A 22,884-nucleotide genomic window follows, 5' to 3' on the forward strand; every position below is an offset into this window, starting at 1 on the left:
CATTTGACAATTAGAGGATTTTAGGAATATTGGCTTCTAAATATTGGGAAAGTTAAGAGTTAAAATCCTGGGGGTGTAGTGTGTTTGGCTGCAATGGTCATGGTTTTAAAAAGTATTTTATTTTGCTTTTAGGAAACAGCAAGTGAAACTGACCAGAGGAATGTGGATTGGCTGGGAAGGTGCCTGGGAGTTAATGTGTTTTTGCAGACTACAGAGATAATTTGTTTTTCAGCTTGGGGAGATGAGGTCATTACTGGGAGACAGTGAGTTTGGATAAGCTTTGAGAGAGAGAGGAGCTGAATTCTGATCTGTCTTACTCTGAATACACAATTTTTCCAGTAGATAGTTTAAAATATATATATATATTTTAAAGCAGAGCAGTCTTGTCTGAAGACGAGGAAGAGGCTGAAGCAACGTAGTTGAATCAGCTATTTTTAAGTATTCAGCCAGAGTCTGAAGAGGCTACACCAGGAGCTAAAATTGTTTTTGAAGCAAAGATTACTGTATGCCCTGCTAATTTTAAGATGGATTAAGAGCTGTATGTTCCTTTTCATAGAAAGTTTCATTGCAGAAGGAGACCATTCAGCCCATCAAGTCTGCACTGACCCTCTGAAAGAACACCCTACCTAGGCCCATTCCCCCACTTTAACCCTGTAACCCATAACCCTACCTAACCTTTGGACACTAAGGCACAATTTAGTATGGCCAATCCACCTAACCTTGCCCATCTTTGGGCTGTGGGAGGAAACCGAAGGACCCGGAGGAAACCCACACAGACACGGGGCGAACATGCAAACTCCACACAGACAGTCACCCAAGGTTGGAATTGAACCCAAACCCAGATGTCAGTAAGGAGGCCTTTGCCGGGTCGACAGGGCTGGAATTGCTGTTGCTGTTTCTGGTGCCTAGGTCGATGCAGGGTGGTCCGTCATTCCTTTTTGTGTTTTCATAACGGTTGAATACAATTCAGTGGCAGGGTCATTTCAGAAGGCATTTAAAAGTCAACCACATTCGCTTGAGTATAAAAGATTGCGAAACGATCAAAGCGAAGTGTTTAAAATGATAAAATGAATTTGCAACACAGTTACAGAGAAACTGCTTACTCTGGAAGGACAATCCAGAACAAGAGGACATAATCTTAAAATTAGAATAGATAAACTGGACCCTGGCACTCGGGAGGCCATATTTGGGGTGTCGGTCCAGCCGGGATTGGAAACGAACGCGGAGGTAGATGCTGTAGCCTTCGCCTCGTTTATTGACCGAAGGTGGATCCTGTTAGGGTGGAGATCAACCTCTCCACCCTGTGCCCTGGTGTGGCGGGGGGACCTGCTGGAATTCTTAAACGCTTGGAAAGGTCAAATTTGAACTGAGGGGAAGGATGGAGGGGTTCTACAATTCATGGGCGTTGTTCATTATGCACTTTCGAGAATTGGATCACACCGAACATTTGGGGGGTTGGGGGGAGAAGGACTATGTGTTAATGGTGACTATGGGTGATTCCTGATTCCTTTTTGTCATTTGTTTATGTTAACATGCAGGCCAATGTCTGGGGTTTGGTGGGAGGATGGGATTGTTATTATTGATATGGCGAGTGACATCACATTCGTTACTGATTGTTGTTTATTGTTGGGTGTAAATTTGGGAGAAAATGTGAAAAAGGAGGAGAATAAAAAATATTTAAAAAAAAATAAAAATTAGAATGTCAATTCATTTGGTGAAATCAGAATGCAGCCTTCATACAAAGACTAGTGCAAATACATAGGTAAGAGTATCAAGCGACATAGCGCTGAGGTGGATAATTTGAGTTAAGGTATGCGTCAGCCATGGAATAATTGAATGCTGGCAGAACTGAATGGAGGGCTGAAAAGCAAAATCCTGTTCCTATTTTCCATCCTATTTCCATTTTACAACACTTTTCTATTATCAATTCTGAATAGCTTTTATTTTTATGAGTTGTTCCATAAATTAATGAGTGATTTGAGAGGACTTCAATGATGCACGCTATGGAGGGGCAAAGAATCTCTGGTGCTAACCTTCATGCTTGTCAGATATCTGGAGATAAGGCCGAGTTTGCAAGATTTCTAGCCCACCTGATAACCCAACCATTTTAATGAGCGTGGAGTCACGTGGGTTGGGAATTGGGCAGCTGTCTTCCACACCTGAGTGCCCATTACCTGAAGCTCTGTGTTGACCACACTAAATCATAAAATGTACTCTTAAAACGTCTGTGAGAGTATCTGTCTTCCTTTCCAATCTTGTTCTACTGTAGTAACTATATGACCGTGCAATTTCTTTCTCTTGCAGGCATCTGATTTACTGCATCTGGGATCTACTGCTGGAGTTCCTGATTCCAGAAGCTTCCAGTGAGGAATTCCAAAAGTCTTTGCTTGCCTGTGCTTCTGGCAGTTCTGAGAAAATACTGATCTGAGGTAAATGTCCTCTCATTGGTATTCTTTGTGGCGTTGTGAGGTTGTTCCATCGGATCCTCCCGGGAATACACGCCTATTGACAGTCGAAGACAGGCTTCAGTTCTCCTGCATAAGAATGCATCCATGCTAGCTGACTACACCACTTCCAAATTTGTTGTGGTCATACCAGTCAAAAAGAACATCTAATGATTCTGTTTATCTGTCATGTCACTGAACGTGGCAGTAGCTGCTTGACGAAGGGAGGCCTGTCTTGTAATCCCAAACTTTTCCCATTGTGTAATAAATTCCATCCACCATCCGTCCTTCCTTCTTTTATTCAAACTTTCCCCAGGTAGCACATCTTCTGCTTAAAGACTACTAAGTTCTGAAGATATATGGGCTTTTCTTTGGATTGCAGGATTTCATTTATCTGTTAATAGTTGAAAAAAAGGCAGCAGGTGGTGCAGTGGGTTAGCTCTGCAACCTCACGGCGCCGAGGTCCCAGGTTGGTCCCGGCTCTGGGTCACTGTCTGTGTGGAATTTGCACATTCTCACGGTTTTTGCGTGGGTTTCACCACCACAACCCAAAGATGTGCAGGCTACGTGGATTGGCCATGCTAAATTGCCCCTTAGTTGGAAAAAATGAATTGGGTACTCTAAATTTTTTAATTTTTAAAAAATATAGTGGAAAAAGACTTGAACAAATTCACCTATAAACTTGTCTCTCAAACAGGGTAAGAGCCAATTGCCATGCAGTGACTGAATACAAAGGAGATTTGTCACAAAAGCATCATTTGGACATCAGTACCAGAGATCAGATGAAACAAAGTCTGAACAGGACCTTTTTGCGCTACAATGTGCACCAAGGAAAACACCAAGCCTGGATTTTTTACATTTCAACTTCAGAGACACCGTAAAATGACAGCATATAATAATAGGCTATTTATTGAAAGTGTGTAATGCATGTTCAGGCATCATCCTGCACTGCTTTGAACTTTGTTCATCAGATATGACCAGAATCTGTTGTTGGAAACTGCACTGGCTGTCTGAGGTGGAGATGCTTTTGCAGATGTACAAAGCAAATCAAAATGATTAGAGTGTTTAGTATTGCAGTAAAATGGAAAGCAGCACTTCTTCACAAGGTGAGTTTTGAAAGGTTCTGGATTCACTTGATGCTTTAAAACCTTTGACATAAGTTTCAACAGCAAACTTCTCGACCATTCCATGCAACAGTTCATCCACGTTAATAACTTAGCTGCTTTTATTACTGTTGTGCTGACAAGGCCAATCTCCACAATTGCAATAATTAACCAATATTTATTCAAACATTCCTGAAATAGAGATACAAACACTGATTAGCACAATGTACAATGTGAGCCTATTGCTTAGCACTTTTTTTTGAGTGTCGAGGTGAGGAAATTCCTTGGAATTCTGCTTGCCTGAGAATTCTACAAAATGTGTGGTGGAAACTTAATTTACACTGCTGAGCGCAGCATCCACTGCACTTTAAAGCAAAGTAATCCCAATGGAAAGGTAGCAGCTTAAGGAACTGAAAAACAAAAGCTGCACTCCATCCTCATTACATGGTGCCTGAGAGCGGTGTGTTTTGGTGATTAATTTGCCATAATATGGCCTTAGATGTAATAGAAGGTACCAAAATTACGTTCCAATTCATTTTCTTTGCGAGATGGTTGGAATGAGAGCTTTATTTACAGAAGTCTATTTAATTGCTACATATTTTGTTTTCTGTCTTGTTGAACCACATGAACATTTTGCACATTTCATGGTTAAATATAGAGGCTGAAGTACAAAATTTATTGTTTTGCCACTTAGTTGTGTGTTTGATATTGTTCATGATGTAGCTTCTAAAATATTAAAGGATTTTGTATTGTTGGTCATAATAATAGTTTGGATGAGGGTTATCAGCTACAATATGTAATTTATAAAGATGTGTTACAGTTTTCTGATTGCACCAAAACTAATTAAATATATTCCATATCTGGGTAGATCAGGCTAGATAAACTAGTTGATCTTTCCCTGTCCCTTTTTTTCTTTGTTGTTTTGTCTTTCTACTGTACTGTAAAAACTGTTGTGTTTAATTATTTAGTTATTTAAAAGTAAGTGAAAGTTGGAAAGTAAAACGTGAAGTTGGAAGAAGGGCGCGTTAAGTAAAGAGGATTGCTCTTCAGATTCCGCCTTTTATTTTAAAAGTAGCCTTTGTAGCCCAACAAATAAAACTGTTTTCTCTTCCGGGCAAAGATTGAAATGGTGGACATCATCAAAGCACAAATATAATGTTAAACTGTTGTCTGCATTCTTTGTTAGTCATTCCGTTTTATCCAATCATGTTCTTTGTTCAGGAGCATCCGATTTGCTTCAGAAATAGAACAGCCCTTGGAAATGATATTCTGTTTTGAGTATTAAGTAGCTGTCGGACTAATCAAACTGGTTTACTAAATTACTATCTTCAACATACTTTGCATCAGGGTCGCAGTCAATTTCATGATGTACAGAAATGCGATCTCTAAATTTTGGATAATTCAAATAATTCTCCATTCTCTCATCTCCATTATGAATAAAAATGCCTGCCCCCTCTTTATCTCCCACACATGCAACCCCAGAAACTAAATACTGAGGCTCCCATGCACACACAAAATTCCAGCTGACTCCCTCTTCCTAATTTGCTCTCACCTGCTCCTTTTCCCTGTCCCAAGTTTCATCTTTTCAAAAAAACCTACTCATTGTAGCTGGTCTAGAGCAGGTTCTGGAATAAGCCGTGAAACTGCTCCCATGCATTTAGGAAGCCTTCTTCCGACCCTCTGATGGCATATATTTGATCTCCAGCTGGAGAAATTCCGAAAGGTCAGCTAGCCAGTCTGCAGCTGTGGGTGGTGCTCCCGATCGCCAGCCGAGCAGGATTCTCCGGCGTGCAATTAGGAAGTTCCATCTTTTTCAGTCCGTTCTTTCCCTGCACCCAACGTTTCATCGTCAGGTCTTTAAACTCGCTGGGCGGGATTCTCCGAGCCTCCGCACCAAAATTGCGCTTGGCACAGAGGTGGAGAATGGGGCGTCAGACCTGCGATCGGGTCTGACGCCTTCCCATGATTCTCCACGGATCAGAGAATCGCCGGCAGTCGTGCGCAGTCGAGGCGGCGCCGGTCAGGAGCCATTAAAAGAGGCCCCCGCGGCGATTCTCCCATGGTTCCACCCGGCGGGCACTCGGAGCGGCAGCTGCGGAGACAGTCCGTGGCTGCCCTACTGAGGGGCTGGGGGATCCGTCATCGGGGGTGGGGGGGGGGGGGGGGTGGGGAGGCCTCCAGGACGGCCAGGTTTGCGATCGGGTTCCACCGATCGGCGGGCAGGAGGGGGCGATGTTGCCGGGTCCGCCATGTTGCGCAGGGCAGCTACCACAGTCTGAAGTGCAGGGCCCCGTATCGGCAGCCAGAGCTGCGAGGACTACGCCCGGGCCGTGCTACCCCCTTCAAAACGGAGAATCACTCTGGACTTTCTAGAAAAAAGTCCAGAGTGATTCGCGCCCGTTTTCTCGCGGGCGTGGGGACATAGCCCCATTATCAGAGAATTCCGCCCCCTATGTTTGGCAGGTTTATTGTTAAATTGCTGCTTTCTGATCTATATCCACCCTTCAAGGCGTAGCTTTTTCTAGAGCATCGAGCCCAAGGGTTTTAAGTGATTGCAGCTCCTCATATATTTAGTGCAAAACATGATTTCAACAGCAAAAAGTTTTATTTCTGTGATTGAATCTGCCCTGCATGATCATTATGGGAAATACAGGAACCAGATGAAATTAGTCCATGGACAAGATTTAGACCCAATAATGTATTTACTGCACACTGCATGTTTCCCCATCACTTTCTCTGTTCTGTGGAATGAATAATAACTTCTGAGATGCATCTGAGGTTTGAAACATTAAAGTCCACAGCTTAAGGCTTCAAAAAGTTGTATGATTTTGTTTTGCAGAAGTGGATTCCTACTTAAAGAAGAGCAAATTAGTTCAAGCATCTTTTAGATATAAATATAGTTCTAAAATTTGATGATCTTGCTGTGGTGCATTGCAGGTGATGGGAGGCTAAAGTGCTTTCTGGTGCATCAAATGGCACTTTTCCGGGTGAACATAATAGAAATCCAGATGTACAAGGTGCTATTTTAAGCATTTCTGTTTCACCAGAGTGACATGTCAGTTAGGCGCCTCTGATAACTGTCAGAATATTATTGGGTAACCATGGGTCGGATCTATGTTTGTGTAAATACTCACATATAACCATTATTTGTTGTCTCAAATGCTTGTGTTCAGTCACAGTTTCAAGTTGTAAAACTCAACCTTGTGCTTTTAAGAATTGTGAATTTGCCAAACATAAACATTGTTGTCTTGTTGAAGTTAAATTAATGGGTGTCAGTTTTATCTGCTCTTGCTTGGTGGGAATTTTACACCCTGTCCACTGAAGTCAACAGTAAAGAAAGTTATAAAATCGGTGGTGAAGCCACTGCCACCTATTTCCCACCCAGGGGAACAGTTAACATCGATCCAAATGTTTCTGCTCAAAATCTGCATTTAACAGTACTTTCATGCTTTATACCCCTGACTGTTACAGAGACATGTGTGAAGAATTCAACAGTACAAATTTGAAAAAGAATTATAATTTATGATGCATATTGCGTATTAAAGTTCTAGAAAATAAAATTTTGAAAGCTTGATTGAATGCAAGATTCTCTGATCCTTATTTCTTCGATGATGTGGATATTACGGATATAATGGCGATATATTTCAAACGGGATGGTGAGTGACTTGAAGGAGAAACTCCAGGTGGTCGGGTTCCCAGTTATTTCTTCAAAAGTTTTCAAATCGTATCACTATGAATACCAGTACAAACAAGGTTTTAGAGCCATAAAACCATCCACCTCTGCATGTTTATAATGCTTCAAGGCTTCCTCTAAAAGATGGGTTCTGTTTAGGGCCTGTAAATGACTACGAATAATTCAAGAGATGGAACATTGCATAGTTTTGTATTCTCTTGTTTATGAATGACAAACTCTAGGGGTTTAAACAGGTACCAGAGATTAAGAAAATACGTGCAAATTATCATTAAGAGATCAGAAGTTCTGTATATTATTTTTCCAAGTCTTGTGTGGCAAGATGACTTTTGACATCAGATTAATACTTCAGGTGATGTATAAGGAATATGCCACAAAGCAATCGCATCTTCCAAGTATTCTAACTTAGTTACTGGCAGTAGTTCCCGTGCAAATGCAGCAAGACCGGGACAATATCCAGGCTTGGGATGACAAGTGGCAGTTACATTTGCATCACACAAGTGCCAGGCAATGACGATCTCCTACACGAGAGGATCTAAACATTGCCCCTTGACATTCAGTGGTATTACCATCACTGAATCCCCCACAATCAATATCCCAAAGGTTACCATTGATCAGAAACTGAACTGGACGAGCCAAATTAATACTGTGGCTACCAGAGTACAAAGGCTAGGAATTAAATGACAAGTAACTCACTCCCAGACACCCCCCTCCCCCCCCACACACACACACACATACAGCCTATCCACCATCTACAAGCCACAAGTCAGGAGTGTAATGGAATACACTCGACTTGTCTGGATGAGTGCAGCTTGAACAACACTCAAGCTCTACACCATCCAGGACAAAGCAGCCTGCTTGATTGGTCCCCCTTCCACAAACATTCAATCGTTCCACCACCAACGGAAATGGCAGCCGGGTGTGCCATCTACGAGATGCACTATAGGAACTCGCCAAGGTTCCTTAGGCAGCACCTTCCAAACCCACGATCAATACGATCTAAAAGGACAAGAGCAGCAGATAACTGGGAACCCCACCACCTGGAGTTTCCCCTTCAAGTCACTGACCATCCTGTTGGAAATATATCTCCGTTGTTTCACTGCCACTGGGTCAAGATCCTGGAACTCCCTACCTAACAGCACAGGGGGTGTACGTACACCTCAGGGACTGCAACAGTTCACAAACTGCTCACCACCACCTTCTGAAGGGCAATAAGGATGGAAAATTAATGCTGGCCTAACCAGCGACGCTAACATCCCAGAAATGAATTTTTAAAAAAAGTATGTTTAATGTCTGATTTTGGAACTCCAAAAAGGTAACAAAAATTGGGTGTGTTCATTCTTCTGTCTTTCGAGAATTTAACAGACTTGTTTTGTCTTTTTATCTGTAAACAACTATTAAGGCTGGCTGGGTTATGTGCCCTTTATATAATAATGCGATAGGCTTGCCAATTTCCATCCTTGATTCTTCTATGGTAAAGGTGCTTTATGTTTCTTGCTGTTCTTTGCACCACAAATGACAATCAATTGAATCATAAAGCAGGATCTTTCTTTTCCGTCTGAACAGTTGAGAACTCAATTTGCAAAGTCATATCTCAACTGTACTTGGAATGTGTATCGACGAGGGACACGCCTGTAATGTTGAGAAAACATTTGATTGTTTTCAAATGTAAAAAACGACAGTAAAAAACAAATTATGGGCGGTGAGAAGATCAATTTTCAAAAACTTATTGAAAGTTCTTCAAAATTGGCAGCTAAATTACTAAAGTTTCACCTGATGTTTTGCATTAGTATGAAGCTATTTTATACAAATCCTTTAATGCCTTCTTATTCATGTAATAATCCTTTAATTATATAATCTTTTTCCCCCAAACAACACTACCTCCTCATGTCCTGATCAGTTACAAGATTCAGTTTCATCACATTGTCATCTCCGCATCTACTTTAAAGGAAAAAGTTGGAGCACAAATTGAACAAGGTTTGACACTTGTACAGCCTTTTTGTCCAATGCAATCTTTGTATATATAAAATATTTCACATGCATCAAAGCGATTGTAACTGGACATGAAAGGGAAACATTTTATGCACAAAAATGAAAAACATATTTCTGGAATGTAATATACATTTTAAATGTCCCCCAAAGGAAGCAAGAAAATACAAGAATTCTGGCTCAACAGATATTCTGAAAGCCAGCACTCCTGCAGTTTTCATCTGAGCACTGGAATACAGTAGTGCAGTGGCAGTGTTACTGCATGAATAATCCAGATGCTCGGCCTAATTTTCCTGTGAATGTAGATTCAAATCCCACCTTTGAGATTTTGAAATTAGTTTAAAAATCTGGAGATACGAAAATTGACTGGAACTAACTATCAGAAAGTCGTAAATATCACCCTGAAGTTCATTGCTGCTTTCAGGAAACTATTTTCTTTGGTGGGGTCCAGGAAAAGAGATCATGTCCTTTATATTGAGCAAGGACATTCAGGGTTGATTCCAGGGAACCTTTGTTCAAATAAAAGGTATTAGAACTTCAGAACACTCTCCCACAAAAAGATGTTGAGGTTGGGTCAATTGAAAATTTCAAAATTGAGAGTAGAATTCTCTCATCCTGGGACTAAAATTCCTGGAGGGGACGGGAATGTGGGATGTTCCCTCTTTCCAAGTCTGAAGTCAGAAGCTGGATTTCCTGAAAACAAAGGGGGAACTCCTGGAATATTCTAAGGTTGAAAGACGAACCTCCTTTGGACACCTGTAGATGCTTTCTCCCCCACCCACTGCTGTGGTGTTCTGCGGTCCAGGTTTGTCACCAACCTCCATCCCGAATTCCAGAGGCAGCCCCAGGCATGGACAGATGAGCACCAACATCTGCATGCCTTGTTGTTTTGCACCGGTGTGCTTGCTCGCTGGTGCCACAGAGAATTGGGCATGGGTTGTCACGCCTTTCTATCTCAATAGCAGGATGCAAATCAGTTCCACGCTGGCCTGCAGTTGGTTTCCTCATCTGCCATGGCGGACGCCAGCAGGAGATCCCGCAGGCAATTCAAGCTGGCGTAAAACTGATTTTTGGGCCTCCTGCCAAATCCCCCCCCCCCCCCCAATTCAATCTGTACAGGTGGAGGGGCGACGAGTGTAATGGGAGAATTCGGTCCTGAGATTGATAGATTTTTGTTAGATGAGTGTATTAAGGCAGATGAAACAAAACCGGCAAGATGCAGTTGAGGTACAGGTGAGTTCAGATCAATGGCCTCCTGTTCCCATGTTCTGAGAAAACTTGCTATCCTTATCCAGTCTGGCCCATTTGTGACTTCAGTCCCACACCAACCTGGTTGACTCAACAGCTGCCAGTAATCACTCATTCTCTCAAACTACAATGAGCAATTCAAGAATGCTGTCCATCGACTTCCGGGTGCGGCGATGACCAGCTGAGTCGCACGTTTCGGCAGCTCCCGGTGAAATGGACTTTTGGGCTCTTGATAGGAGCCCCAACGGCAATTTTGACGGCTAAAAACACTGTGCGGTAAACCAGAAGGGAATCCCCCCTGGATACGGATGAAAAAAGGAGGAGAAAGTGGCCGGATTGCAGTGGATCCTTTAGAACAGCGGCAAGGAAGGCAAGCAAAAACCAAGATGGCGTCGGAAGGTGGCAGTTTAACATGGGGCCCTGAACAACAAGAGTTCTTGAAATGCTGTGTGGAAGAGCTCAAAAAGGAAATGAAGAAAGAGCTGTTGGCCCCGATACTACAGGCGATCGAAGGGCTAAAGGAGGAACAAAAGACCCAGGAGCGGGAGCTTCGGGTCGTGAAGGCAAAGGCAGCCGAGAATGAGGATGACATACAGGGCCTGGTGGTGAAGACGGAGATGCATGAGGCACATCAGAAACGATGTGTGGAAAGGTTGGAGGCACTGGAGAACAACGCAAGGAGGAACAGCCTGAGGATTCTTGGTCTTCCTGAAGGTGCGGAGGGAGTGGACGTCGGGGCATATGTGAGCACGATGCTGCACTCGTTAATGGGAGCGGAGGCCCCGGCGGGTCCGTTGGAGGTGGAGGGAGCATACCGAGTGATGGCGCGAGGACCGAGAGCAGGAGAAATTCCCAGAGCCATAGTGGTGAGATTCCTCCGTTTTAAGGATAGAGAAATGGTCCTTAGATGGGCAAAGAAAACTCGGAGCAGTAAATGGGAGAACGCGGTGATCCGCGTTTATCAAGACTGGAGTGTGGAGGTGGCGAGAAGGAGGACGAGCTTTAATCGGGCCAAGGCGGTGCTTCATAAAAAGAAGATAAAATTTGGAATGCTGCAACCGGCAAGACTGTGGGTCACATATCGAGGGAGGCACCACTACTTTGAGACGGCGGATGAAGCGTGGACTTTTATTGTGGAAGAAAAACTGGAATGAGCGGGTTATTAAAAAGAACGATTGAACAAAGTGGTGGGGCGAATGTGGGGGACGAAGAGGGGGGTTGAAAAAGGTGGAAAGAGGAGTTTTATGTACTAATCCTGCGATGTGGTAACTTTTCTCTTCCACAGGTGGTGATGGGGGAGGAGGGGAGGTGGAGGAGATGGAGCGTTGGCCATTGGGGGCGGGGCCAAGGGAGAAGCGCGGGCTTGGTTCCCGCGCTATGATAATCATGGCGGGAATAGAGAAGCAGGAAGGAGGGGGCATCGCACGGTGCGAGCCGAGGTCACGGGGGGAAGCCGAGGTTGGCCAGAGTTTGCTGACTTCTGGGAGCAACATGGGGGGAGTAATTACGCTAGCGGGGGATCTAGCGGGGGGGGGGTGGGAGGGGGGAATTACTGGGTTGCTGCTGCTGGGGAGAGGGGGGAGCTGGTATGGGAGGGGATGGGCGGGGGGGGGCACCGCCTGGGGGAGATACAGCTGCGTGGGAACCGGGTGAGGAGCTGGAAAAAGGGGATGGCTAATCGACAAGGGGGGGGGGGTAGGAAGCCCCCCAACCCGGCTGATCACGTGGAACGTGAGAGGGCTGAACGGGCCGATAAAGAGGGCACGGGTACTCGCACACCTTAAGAAACTTAAGGCAGATGTGGTTATGTTACAGGAAACGCACCTGAAACTGATAGACCAGGTTAGGCTACGCAAAGGATGGGTGGGGCAGGTGTTCCATTCGGGGCTAGATGCGAAAAACAGGGGGGTGGCTATATTAGTGGGGAAGCGGGTAATGTTCGAGGCAAAGACTATAGTGGCGGATAACGGGGGCAGATACGTGATGGTGAGTGGCAAACTACAGGGGGAGACGGTGGTTTTGGTAAACGTATATGCCCCGAACTGGGATGATGCCAATTTTATGAGGCGGATGCTAGGACGCATTCCGGACCTAGAGATGGGAAAGCTGATAATGGGGGGAGATTTTAATACGGTGTTGGAACCAGGGCTGGATAGGTCGAAGTCCAGGACTGGAAGGAGGCCGGCAGCAGCCAAGGTACTTAAAGATTTTATGGAGCAAATGGGAGGTGTAGACCCGTGGAGATTTAGCAGACCTAGGAGTAAGGAGTTCTCGTTTTTCTCCTATGTCCATAAAGTCTACTCGCGAATAGACTTTTTTGTGCTGGGAAGGGCGTTGATCCCGAAGGTGAAGGGAACGGAGTATACGGCTATAGCCATTTCGGATCACGCTCCACACTGGGTAGACTTGGAGATAGGGGAGGAAACAGGAGGGCGCCCACCCTGGAGAATGGACATGGGACTAATGGCAGATGAGGGGGTGTGTCCAAGGGTGAGGGGGTGCATTGAAAAGTACTTGGAACTCAATGATAATGGGGAGGTCCAGGTGGGAGTGGTCTGGGAGGCGCTGAAGGCGGTGGTTAGAGGGGAGCTGATATCAATAAGGGCACATAAAGGGAAGCAGGAGAGTAAGGAACGGGAGCGCTTGCTGCAAGAACTTTTGAGGGTGGACAGACAATATGCGGAAGCACCGGAGGAGGGACTGTACAGGGAAAGGCAAAGGCTACATGTAGAATTTGACTTGCTGACTACGGGCACTGCAGAGGCACAATGGAGGAAGGCACAGGGTGTACAGTACGCATATGGGGAGAAGGCAAGCAGGTTGCTGGCCCACCAATTGAGGAAAAGGGGAGCAGCGAGGGAAATAGGGGGAGTGAGGGATGAGGAAGGAGAGATGGAGCGGGGAGCGGAGAGAGTGAATGGAGTGTTCAAGACATTTTATAAAAAATTATATGAAGCTCAACCCCCGGATGGGAGGGAGAGAATGATAGGCTTTTTGGATCGGCTGGAATTTCCCAAGGTGGAAGAGCAGGAAAGGGTGGGACTGGGAGCACAGATCGAGGTAGAAGGAGTGGTGAAAGGAATTAGGAGCATGCAGGCGGGAAAGGCCCCGGGACCGGATGGATTCCCAGTCGAATTCTATAGAAAATATGTGGACTTGCTCGCCCCGGTATTGACGAGGACCTTTAATGAGGCAAAGGAAAGGGGACAACTGCCCCCGACTATGTCTGAAGCAACGATATCGCTTCTCTTAAAGAAGGAAAAGGACCCGCTACAATGCGGGTCCTATAGACCTATTTCCCTCCTAAATGTAGATGCCAAGATCCTGGCCAAGGTAATGGCAATGAGAATAGAGGAATGTGTCCCGGGGGTGGTCCACGAGGACCAAACTGGGTTTGTGAAGGGGAGACAGCTGAACACGAATATACGGAAGTTGTTAGGGGTAATGATGATGCCCCCACCAGAGGGGGAAACGGAGATAGTAGTGGCGATGGATGCCGAGAAAGCATTTGATAGAGTGGAGTGGGATTATTTGTGGGAGATGTTGAGGAGATTTGGTTTTGGAGAGGGGTATGTTAGATGGGTGCAGCTGTTGTATAGGGCCCCGATGGCGAGCGTGGTCACAAATGGACGGGGATCTGCATATTTTTGGCTCCATAGAGGGACAAGGCAGGGATGCCCTCTGTCCCCATTATTGTTTGCACTGGCGATTGAGCCCCTAGCGATAGCGTTGAGGGGTTCCAAGAAGTGGAGGGGAGTACTTAGAGGAGGAGAAGAACACCGGGTATCTTTGTATGCGGACGATTTGTTACTATATGTGGCAGACCCGGCGGAGGGGATGCCAGAAATAATGCGGATACTTGGGGAGTTTGGGGATTTTTCAGGGTATAAATTGAACATGGGGAAAAGTGAGTTGTTTGTGGTGCATCCAGGGGAGCAGAGTAGAGAAATAGAGGACCTACTGTTGAGGAAGGTAACAAGGGACTTTCGTTACCTGGGGATCCAGATAGCCAAGAATTGGGGCACATTGCATAGGTTAAATTTAACGCGGTTGGTGGAACAAATGGAGGAGGATTTCAAGAGATGGGATATGGTATCCCTGTCACTGGCAGGGAGGGTGCAGGCGGTTAAAATGGTGGTCCTCCCGAGATTCCTCTTTGTGTTTCAGTGCCTCCCGGTGGTGATCATGAAGGCTTTTTTTAAAAGGATTGAAAAGAGCATCATGGGTTTTGTGTGGGCCGGGAAGACCCCGAGAGTGAGGAAGGGATTCTTACAGCGTAGCAGGGATAGGGGGGGGGCTGGCACTACCGAGCCTAAGTGAGTATTATTGGGCCGCTAATATTTCAATGGTGAGTAAGTGGATGGGAGAGGAGGAGGGAGCGGCGTGGAAGAGATTAGAGAGGGTGTCCTGTAGGGGGACTAGCCTACAGGCTATGGTGACAGCCCCATTGCCGTTCTCACCGAGGAACTACACCACAAGCCCGGTGGTGGTGGCTACACTGAAGATTTGGGGACAGTGGAGACAGCATAGGGGAAAGACTGGAGCCTTGGGGGGGGTCCCCGATAAGAAACAACCATAGGTTTGCCCCGGGGGGAATGGATGGGGGATATGGAATGTGGCAAAAGGAATAACGCAACTGAAAGATCTGTTTGTGGGTGGGAAGTTCGCGAGTCTGGGAGCGCTGACCGAGAAATATGGGTTGCCCCAAAGGAATGCATTCAGGTATATGCAACTGAGGGCTTTTGCGAGGCAACAGGTGAGGGAATTCCCGCAGCTCCCGACACAAGAGGTGCAGGACAGAGTGATCTCAAAGACATGGGTGGGGGAATGGTAAGGTGTCAGATATATATAGGGAAATGAGGGACGAAGGGGAGACTATGGTAGATGAACTAAAAGGGAAATGGGAAGAAGAGCTGGGGGAGGAGATCGAGGAGGGGCTGTGGGCAGATGCCCTAAGCAGGGTAAACTCGTCGTCCTCGTGTGCCAGGCTAAGCCTGATTCAGTTTAAGGTATTACACAGGGCGCATATGACTGGAGCACGGCTCAGTAAATTTTTTGGGGTGGAGGATAGGTGTGCGAGGTGCTCGAGAAGCCCAGCGAATCATACCCATATGTTTTGGTCATGCCCGGCACTACAGGGGTTTTGGATGGGGGTGACAAAGGTGCTTTCAAAAGTAGTGGGGGTCCGGGTCGAACCAAGCTGGGGGTTGGCTATATTTGGGGTTGCACAAGAGCCGGGAGTGCAGGAGGCGAGAGAGGCCGATGTTTTGGCCTTTGCGTCCCTAGTAGCCCGGCGCAGGATATTGCTAATGTGGAAAGAAGCCAAGCCCCCGGGGGTGGAGACCTGGATAAATGACATGGCAGGGTTTATAAAGCTAGAGCGGATTAAGTTCGTTCTAAGGGGGTCGGCTCAAGGGTTCACCAGGCGGTGGCAACCGTTCGTCGAATACCTCGCAGAAAGATAGATGGAATGGAAAAAAGAAGGCAGCAGCAGCAGCCCAGGATGGGGGGGGGGGGGGGGGAGGAGGAACCAGAAGGACTCTCAGGGTTGTTAATATATACTGTATAATATGTATAGGTCGTTGCTACAGATAATTATATATTGGACTGTTAAATTATATTTTTGGAGAGTGTTACTTGTGACAAGGCAGTTGCCAATTAGGGTTAGTTTTCATTTTTGTTATTTATTATTTATTCATTTTCTGTTTATAAAATAGGTCATTGTTATTTGTGTTGTTATAATATTGTGTAAAGGATGCACAATGTACTGTGTTGGTTGACCAAAAATTTTCAATAAAATATTTTATAAAAAAAAGAATGCTGTCCATCACTGCCTTCCCCGAATATCTGATTGTGGCTTCCACATTCCAACAATGAAAGAAAACAGCAGATAAGTTCCGCATGAATTAGTCATTGGAGACAAAAAAAATGGTCAGGATGTTTGTTGTACAATTATACCATTACATCTTGTTTTACACTGTAAGCATAAAATACAGAGAATGAAGAATTTGGAATGTTTATTACCATATGCTAACATTTAAGTGGATAGGCCAGGCCTTGCAGAATATTTGACATTTAATAGCAAGGGAACATTTTTATACTCAACAGTGACTGAATTGGAATGTCGGAATGCTAGCAGATGCTTCAGACCAGGTTTTTTGCTCTCCTTATAAACCGGACATTTTACTCCAATCGATACAGACCACAGGTGTCAGTTGGATTTCATTGTTATCAAGGGACTCTAGTCTGAAACGTATGTCTAGCAATGTCACTGACATAAGCGGGCGTCTTAAGCCAAGCAACAATCCAGATATGATTTACTTAATAAGGTCTGTGCAGATCTCCATTTGGGATTAAAAAAAAAAGACTTAAACTTTGCTATTTTGCGTCACGTCTTGGCCTGGTTTATCTTTTCAATTGCGACTGGGCTGCAATCATTTGAATGTGTGAGCTGGAATTCATGCTTAGGCTTTATGACATCCTTGAGGACAAGTTTATGAACCATTAAAAAAAAATACAGAAATAGAAAAAGGTCAGTATTAACATTGATTACAAAGCAGCAAGATATAGAGCTGTTTGACTATGCTGTCATTTAAACAGTGAGTTTACCATTTTGTTTCCACTATGATTAATCAAACAAGAGATTAAAATGTTCCTAAAGAAAGCATAGGCAATAAAATTTACTGATGTGAATTGTATGCGCATTCTACCTTTTTTGGTCAAAGTGACTGATGAAAAGTCAGGGTTTGGCTCTTCAGAGACCCGGGGCGAGATTCTCCGACCCCCTGCCGGGTCGGAGAATCGCCGGGGGCTGGCGTGAATCCCGCCCCTGCCGGTTGCCGGACTCTCCGGCACCGGAGATTCGGTGGGGGCGGGAATCGCGCCGGTTGGCGTCCATCCCCCCCCCCCCGATTCTCCAGCCTGGATGGGCCGAAGTCCCGCTGCTAGAATGCCTGTCCCGCCGGCGTGGATTAAACCACCTCTCTTACCGGCGGGACACGGCGGCGCGGGCGGGGCGCGGGGTGTTCTGCCCCGGGGGGTGCCCCCACGGTGGCCTGGCCTGCGCTCGGGGCCCACCGATCCGTGGGCGGGCCTGTGCCGTGGGGGCACTCTTTCCCTTCCGCCTGCGCCACGGTCTCCACCATGGCGGAGGCGGAAGAGACTCCCTCCACTGCGCATGCACGTGGATGCCGTGAGCGGCCGCTGATGCTCCCGCGCATGCGCCGCCGGCAATGTCATTTCCGCACCAGCTGGCGGGATACCAAAGGTCTTTCCCGCCAGCTGGTGGGTTGGAAATCAGTCTGGCGCGGGCCTAGCTCCTCAAGGTTAGGGCTCGGCTGCTCAAGAGGCGGAGGATTCCGCACCTTTGGGGCGGCGTGATGCCGGACTGATTCGCGTCATTTTTGGCACCGGTCGGCGGACATCACGCCGATTACGGAGAATTTCGCCCCTGAGACAGGACTGAATGCCTCCCGTGCCGCAAAATACATCAGGTAAATTTTCATTTACAGTGCCCATGCAGTGATCTGGTGGAGTGGATCACCCGCCTGTTGTTGAACCAGTCCAATCTGCATCCCGTTGATTTCACTCACGTACAACTGGAATGAATTAACTGTTCTTTCTGCTTTTCCTAATTATGGGGCAGATTGGTCTAATAATTGCACTATGGGCTGAATTTCCTCGGCGCCCAGCACTGCTTTGCTGCTTTAACTTTGGCAGAATTCCTGATTATTATGCGTGTAAATCTGGTTTACTTCAAAATTACAGCAGGAGAAGCACTGAGGAAATTTGCCCCGATATTTTTATTAAACCATTGGCAGAATCAGGACATTTCCTCTGTTAATTGATAATGTTTACATCTACTTGTGCTAGTTGTAGCCACCTGGGTTGGCCAACTCCTGATGTAAAATGGAGAACAGCAAAGGCTGCAGGGAAATTCAGCCAACACAGGCAGATACCAGCAGGTGCAAGTTACTGTGTATTAAACTCTGCAAAAGCCCAGACAGCATCGATATAAGCAGCCATCTGCATAATAATGTAGCAGCCATCTACATACTGATGAGCGATCCCCGGGAACAATCGCAACATTTGGGACAAACAAAGCTAAGCCAGACTCCCTGGCGCCAGCAGGAGCCAACACAAAAGAGATTAACGGACACCTCAAGACCGCCCATCGATCAGGGAACCGCTCCAGTATTGGAGAAATCGAACCAAGCGACTGGAACAAAGTTCAATCACCTGGAACCAGGTACAGGGTCCACCCCGAAAGGCGGGAAGCCCCTGGGGACTATAAAGTTAAGCCCCAAAGTTCAAATCGTTCTTCTTGACCGGGTCACTTAGCAACGCGAACCAACCTTGACCGTGACTGGTTCAACTGCCGCCGATATCCAGTAAGTCTTAAGTCAACGCTCGCTACGGGATAGGCGCTCCTAGCTACCAATCCATACCAACTTCGAATCCTGCACTCAGAACCCGAACGAAAGGCCATTTGTTCCCCTGACCTGGTGGGCCAGTCCGAAGCTAAGTATAGGCCTGTTAGTCACAGAAATAGCTTAGACGTAGAATTTGTGCATGAGTAGCGATTACTTTGTATGCTAAATAATGTGCTTTGATTTGAATCTTACTAATCGGTGTATTGAGTTATTGATCATTACTTGAACTTGAACCTCGTGGCGGTATCATAAAGATACCTGGCGACTCGAGAGCAAAGGTTATAAAACAGAGCCAATTGAACCAACCAAAAGTTAGCTAGTAAATGTTGTTTATTTTAACCATGCAGAAACACAAGTTAAATTCATGAGATAGAATCCATAGAATCCCTACAGTGCAGAAGGAGGCCGTTCGGCCCATCGGTTCTGCATTAACTTAATGAAAGAGCACTCTACTCGCCCTATCCCCGTAACGCTACACATTGGTCATGGGCAATCTACCTAATCTGCACGCCTTCGGAAACTAGGGTAATTTAGCGTGGCGTATCCACCCAATCTGTACGTCTTTTGATTGTGGGAGGAAACCCACGTAGACACGGGGAGAATGTGCAAACATCACACGGTCACCCAAGGTTGGACTCAAACCTGGGTCTCTGGCGCAGTGAGGCAGCAGTGCTAACCATGTGGAGGAAGAACAAGAAGACAGCGATGATGAAGACACACCATCACTTTATTTCACTTTTATAATCAGCTCAGTTAGTGAGTAGCAGAGAGGCTGGATCTGCATGAACTGCTGGAGGTTGGGCGAGCCCAGCAACGACTCCACTTTCTCAGAAGACTAAGGAAATTTGGCATGTCAGCTACGACTCTCACCAACTTTTACAGATGCACCATCGATAGCATTCTTTCTGGTTATATCACAGCCTGGTATGGATCCTGCTCTGCCCAAGACCGCAGGAAACGACAAAAGGTCATGAATGTAGCCCTGTCCATCACGCAAACCAGCCTCCCATCCATTGACTATAATTCCCGCTGCCTCGGAAAGGCAACCAGCATAATTAAGAACCCCATGCACCCTGGACATACCCTCTTCCACCTTACGTCAGGAAAAAGATACAAATGTTTGAGGTCATGTACCAACCGACTCAGGAACAGCTTGTTCCCTGCTGCCATCAGACTTTTGAATGGACCTGCCTCGTATTAAGTTGATCTTTTCCCTTAATCCCAGTTCTGGCTGTAACATTACATTTTGTAGTCTCTCCTTCCTTCCCTATTTACGGTATGCGTTGTCTGTATAGCATGCAAGAAACAAGACTTTTCACTGTATACTAATACATGTGACAATAATAAATCAGATCAAATCAAATCTCCAAACTCACCCTTGGTGCCTGATCTGATCAAAGCCAGTTCTGAACGATAGCTTTATAGTGTTATGTGAAATTTTAAGCAGGGGCAAAGAGTCACTGAGCAGTACAAAGGGTAATAGGTGAGTTATGGATAAAAACGCATCATCAGAATTTCACATTTTAATGGAAGAATCTAAAATGCTTGCTGGATTCTTCTTTGACTTTTTTAACTTGAAGATACAGTTAGTCAAGCCAGTGACCTGCTGGCGGAGAATATATCCGGGGAGCTCAATAGTAGGATTGAAGAGTGTGTCACCAAAGTAACCTGAATGCAAATCCCAAATTTGACAAATCATTCCACCATTGGATACTGGAAATCGACGCGGCAATGAGGCACACATTAAATATTGAATCCAACAATTAAAAATTTTAACTTCTCCCCTCAGTTTACATTTATTTTGGTGTTTTTTTTCCTGCTTGGCTCTTTCTTCATTCTTTTGTGTCTAAATAGACGCTATCCTGCCATTCACATCACCTCTAGATGCATTTTTTGATTTTTTACTTATCCAATTACTACACGCTCTGGCTTTGTCCCATGAAACCTTTTGTTATTTAATCTCTCCATCCAATCTCTTTTGTTCTGCTTCCCATCCTCACCCACTATGACTTGATCAAACCTACTACAATTCATAGAATCCCTACAGTGCGGAAGGAGGCCATTCGATCCATCGAGTCTGCACTACCCCTCTGAAAGAGCACACTACCTAGGCACAATTTTCCGCCCTATCTCTGTAACCCCACATCTTTGGACACTAAGGGACAATTTATCATGGCCAATCCAGCTAACCTGCACACATTTGGACTGTGGGAGGAAACCGGAGCACCTGGAGGAAATCCACGCAGTCACGGGGGGAATGTGCAAACTCTACACAGAGAGTCACCCAAGGCCGGAATTGAACCTGGGCCCCTGGTGCTGTGAGGCAGCAGTGCCAGCTACTATGCTATCGTGCCTTCTCAGTTCTGATGAAAGGTCACAGACCTAAAACGCGTTTCTGGATTTCCAACCCAAAGTCAATGGACTTCTGGCTGTTCTCCAAATTTTCTGGTCCTGCCCGTGACAACTCCCAACGTGGGCGGGACTGGAAAATCCCAGCCCTTGATGTTGTTTCCCTCTGAACAGATGCTGCCATTGCGCACTTGCAGCATTTTTTGTTTCTATTCCAGATCTCCAACAGTGGCAGAATTTTGCTTTTGTGTTGTTGTGGTCGTGCATGTCTCTGGTTTCAGATGACTCCCCAGCTGCTCTCTAGTCAGCCTGAAGCTACACTTTACTGTGTACTGTAAGGGAACACACTGATTTCCTAATTATGCTTTCACAGCAGATACTGAGAATGCAGGGAGACGGCACTCACTTAAAAAACAATATAGGTGGTGTATTATTTACTTTTCAAAACAATTGAAATTAAATGAAAATCGCTTATTGTCACAAGTAGGCTTCAATGAAGTTACTGTGAAAAGCCCCTAGTCGCCACATTCCGGCGTCTGTTCGGGGAGGCTGGTACGGGAATTGAACCGTGCTGCTGGCCTGCCTTGGTCTGCTTTCAAAGCCAGCGATTTAGCCCTGTGCCAAAATTCGGAGCACTTTGAATAAAAATCACACTCCTGTTGGTTCATTTACCTCTCTTAGTGCTCCATTAATGATTTCAGCTTGCAACTGAACTGCTACAGCAGAACAATATGGAATGGATTTGTGTTCTGGTTTAATGTCTGAAATAAAGTTAGGAATTATTGTTAGAATTTGGAAAGGATTTACTGTATAATGAACAAACTGGATCAGTGGTGCTAAAACCTATAGTATATTTTACGGCCTTTTCCGCAACATAGGTCAATGATGTCAAAGGTTTCAAATGGCACGGAGACCAAACTTGTGCTAGAGCTTATCAACGCCCTCTATTTTCTGATTTGTTATTGCTTTGGTGTACTATCTTGCTTACAATCTTCATTCCTTTAAAAATGGTTTTTCAGACTATTTTGCGGTTGCAGATGTATCAGTTTGTAAAAGGTTTCCTCTCCCAAGTTCCAGAATTTGATCTCATCCAATTTGAACTAAAGTTCAATTGTACTGCATCTTAATTGCAGAACCACCAGATTTATTTCACTGCTAATTCGTGCTTTAAAAAATCCCTTAAATATTGTTGTATTACCTCAGTAGTGGACTTCGGAACTAATATCTCTGCACTGATATTTAAACTTCCATTGAAACAAAGGCAGCAATGAATGGTTATTATGGTGACGTCTAATTAAAAGAAATCTGAATTTTGGAAATTAATTGATCAAGCCTGCCCTAAGCATGTACGTCTGGAATCTTATTGTCAATGTTACCGCATTCCTTTCCGTTAGATGCTCTATGTATAACCATAGAATCCTTACAGTGCCCATTCGGCCCATCAGGTCTGCACCGGCCCTCTGAGGGGACACCCTACCTAGGCCCAATGCCCCACCCTATTCCTGTAACCCCACATAAGGGACAGTTTAGGATGACCAATCCACCTAACCTGTACATCGTTGGACTGTGGGAGGAATCTGGAGTACCCGGAGGAAACCCATTCAGACACAGAACCAGGAGTCACAGTT

The 22,884-nt window shown here is 45.5% G+C and overlaps 1 protein-coding gene across 2 annotated transcripts in view; it reads left to right on the top strand.

The window, feature by feature from the left end:
* Positions 1–4,596, top strand: part of snx19b (sorting nexin 19b) — a 222,788-nt gene extending 218,192 nt beyond the window's left edge. For both annotated transcript variants that reach the window (XM_072486614.1, XM_072486613.1), the window contains 2 exons: positions 2,305–2,429; positions 3,142–4,596. In XM_072486614.1, coding sequence (XP_072342715.1) covers positions 2,305–2,428 — 124 coding nt within the window. In that variant the 3' untranslated portion in view covers position 2,429; positions 3,142–4,596. The remainder of the gene's footprint in view (positions 1–2,304; positions 2,430–3,141) is intronic.
* The last annotated feature ends 18,288 nt before the right edge of the window (positions 4,597–22,884 follow it).

Source organism: Scyliorhinus torazame, chromosome 21 (genome assembly GCF_047496885.1).
Source record: "Scyliorhinus torazame isolate Kashiwa2021f chromosome 21, sScyTor2.1, whole genome shotgun sequence".
In the NCBI taxonomy this organism is placed as follows: domain Eukaryota; kingdom Metazoa; phylum Chordata; class Chondrichthyes; order Carcharhiniformes; family Scyliorhinidae; genus Scyliorhinus; species Scyliorhinus torazame.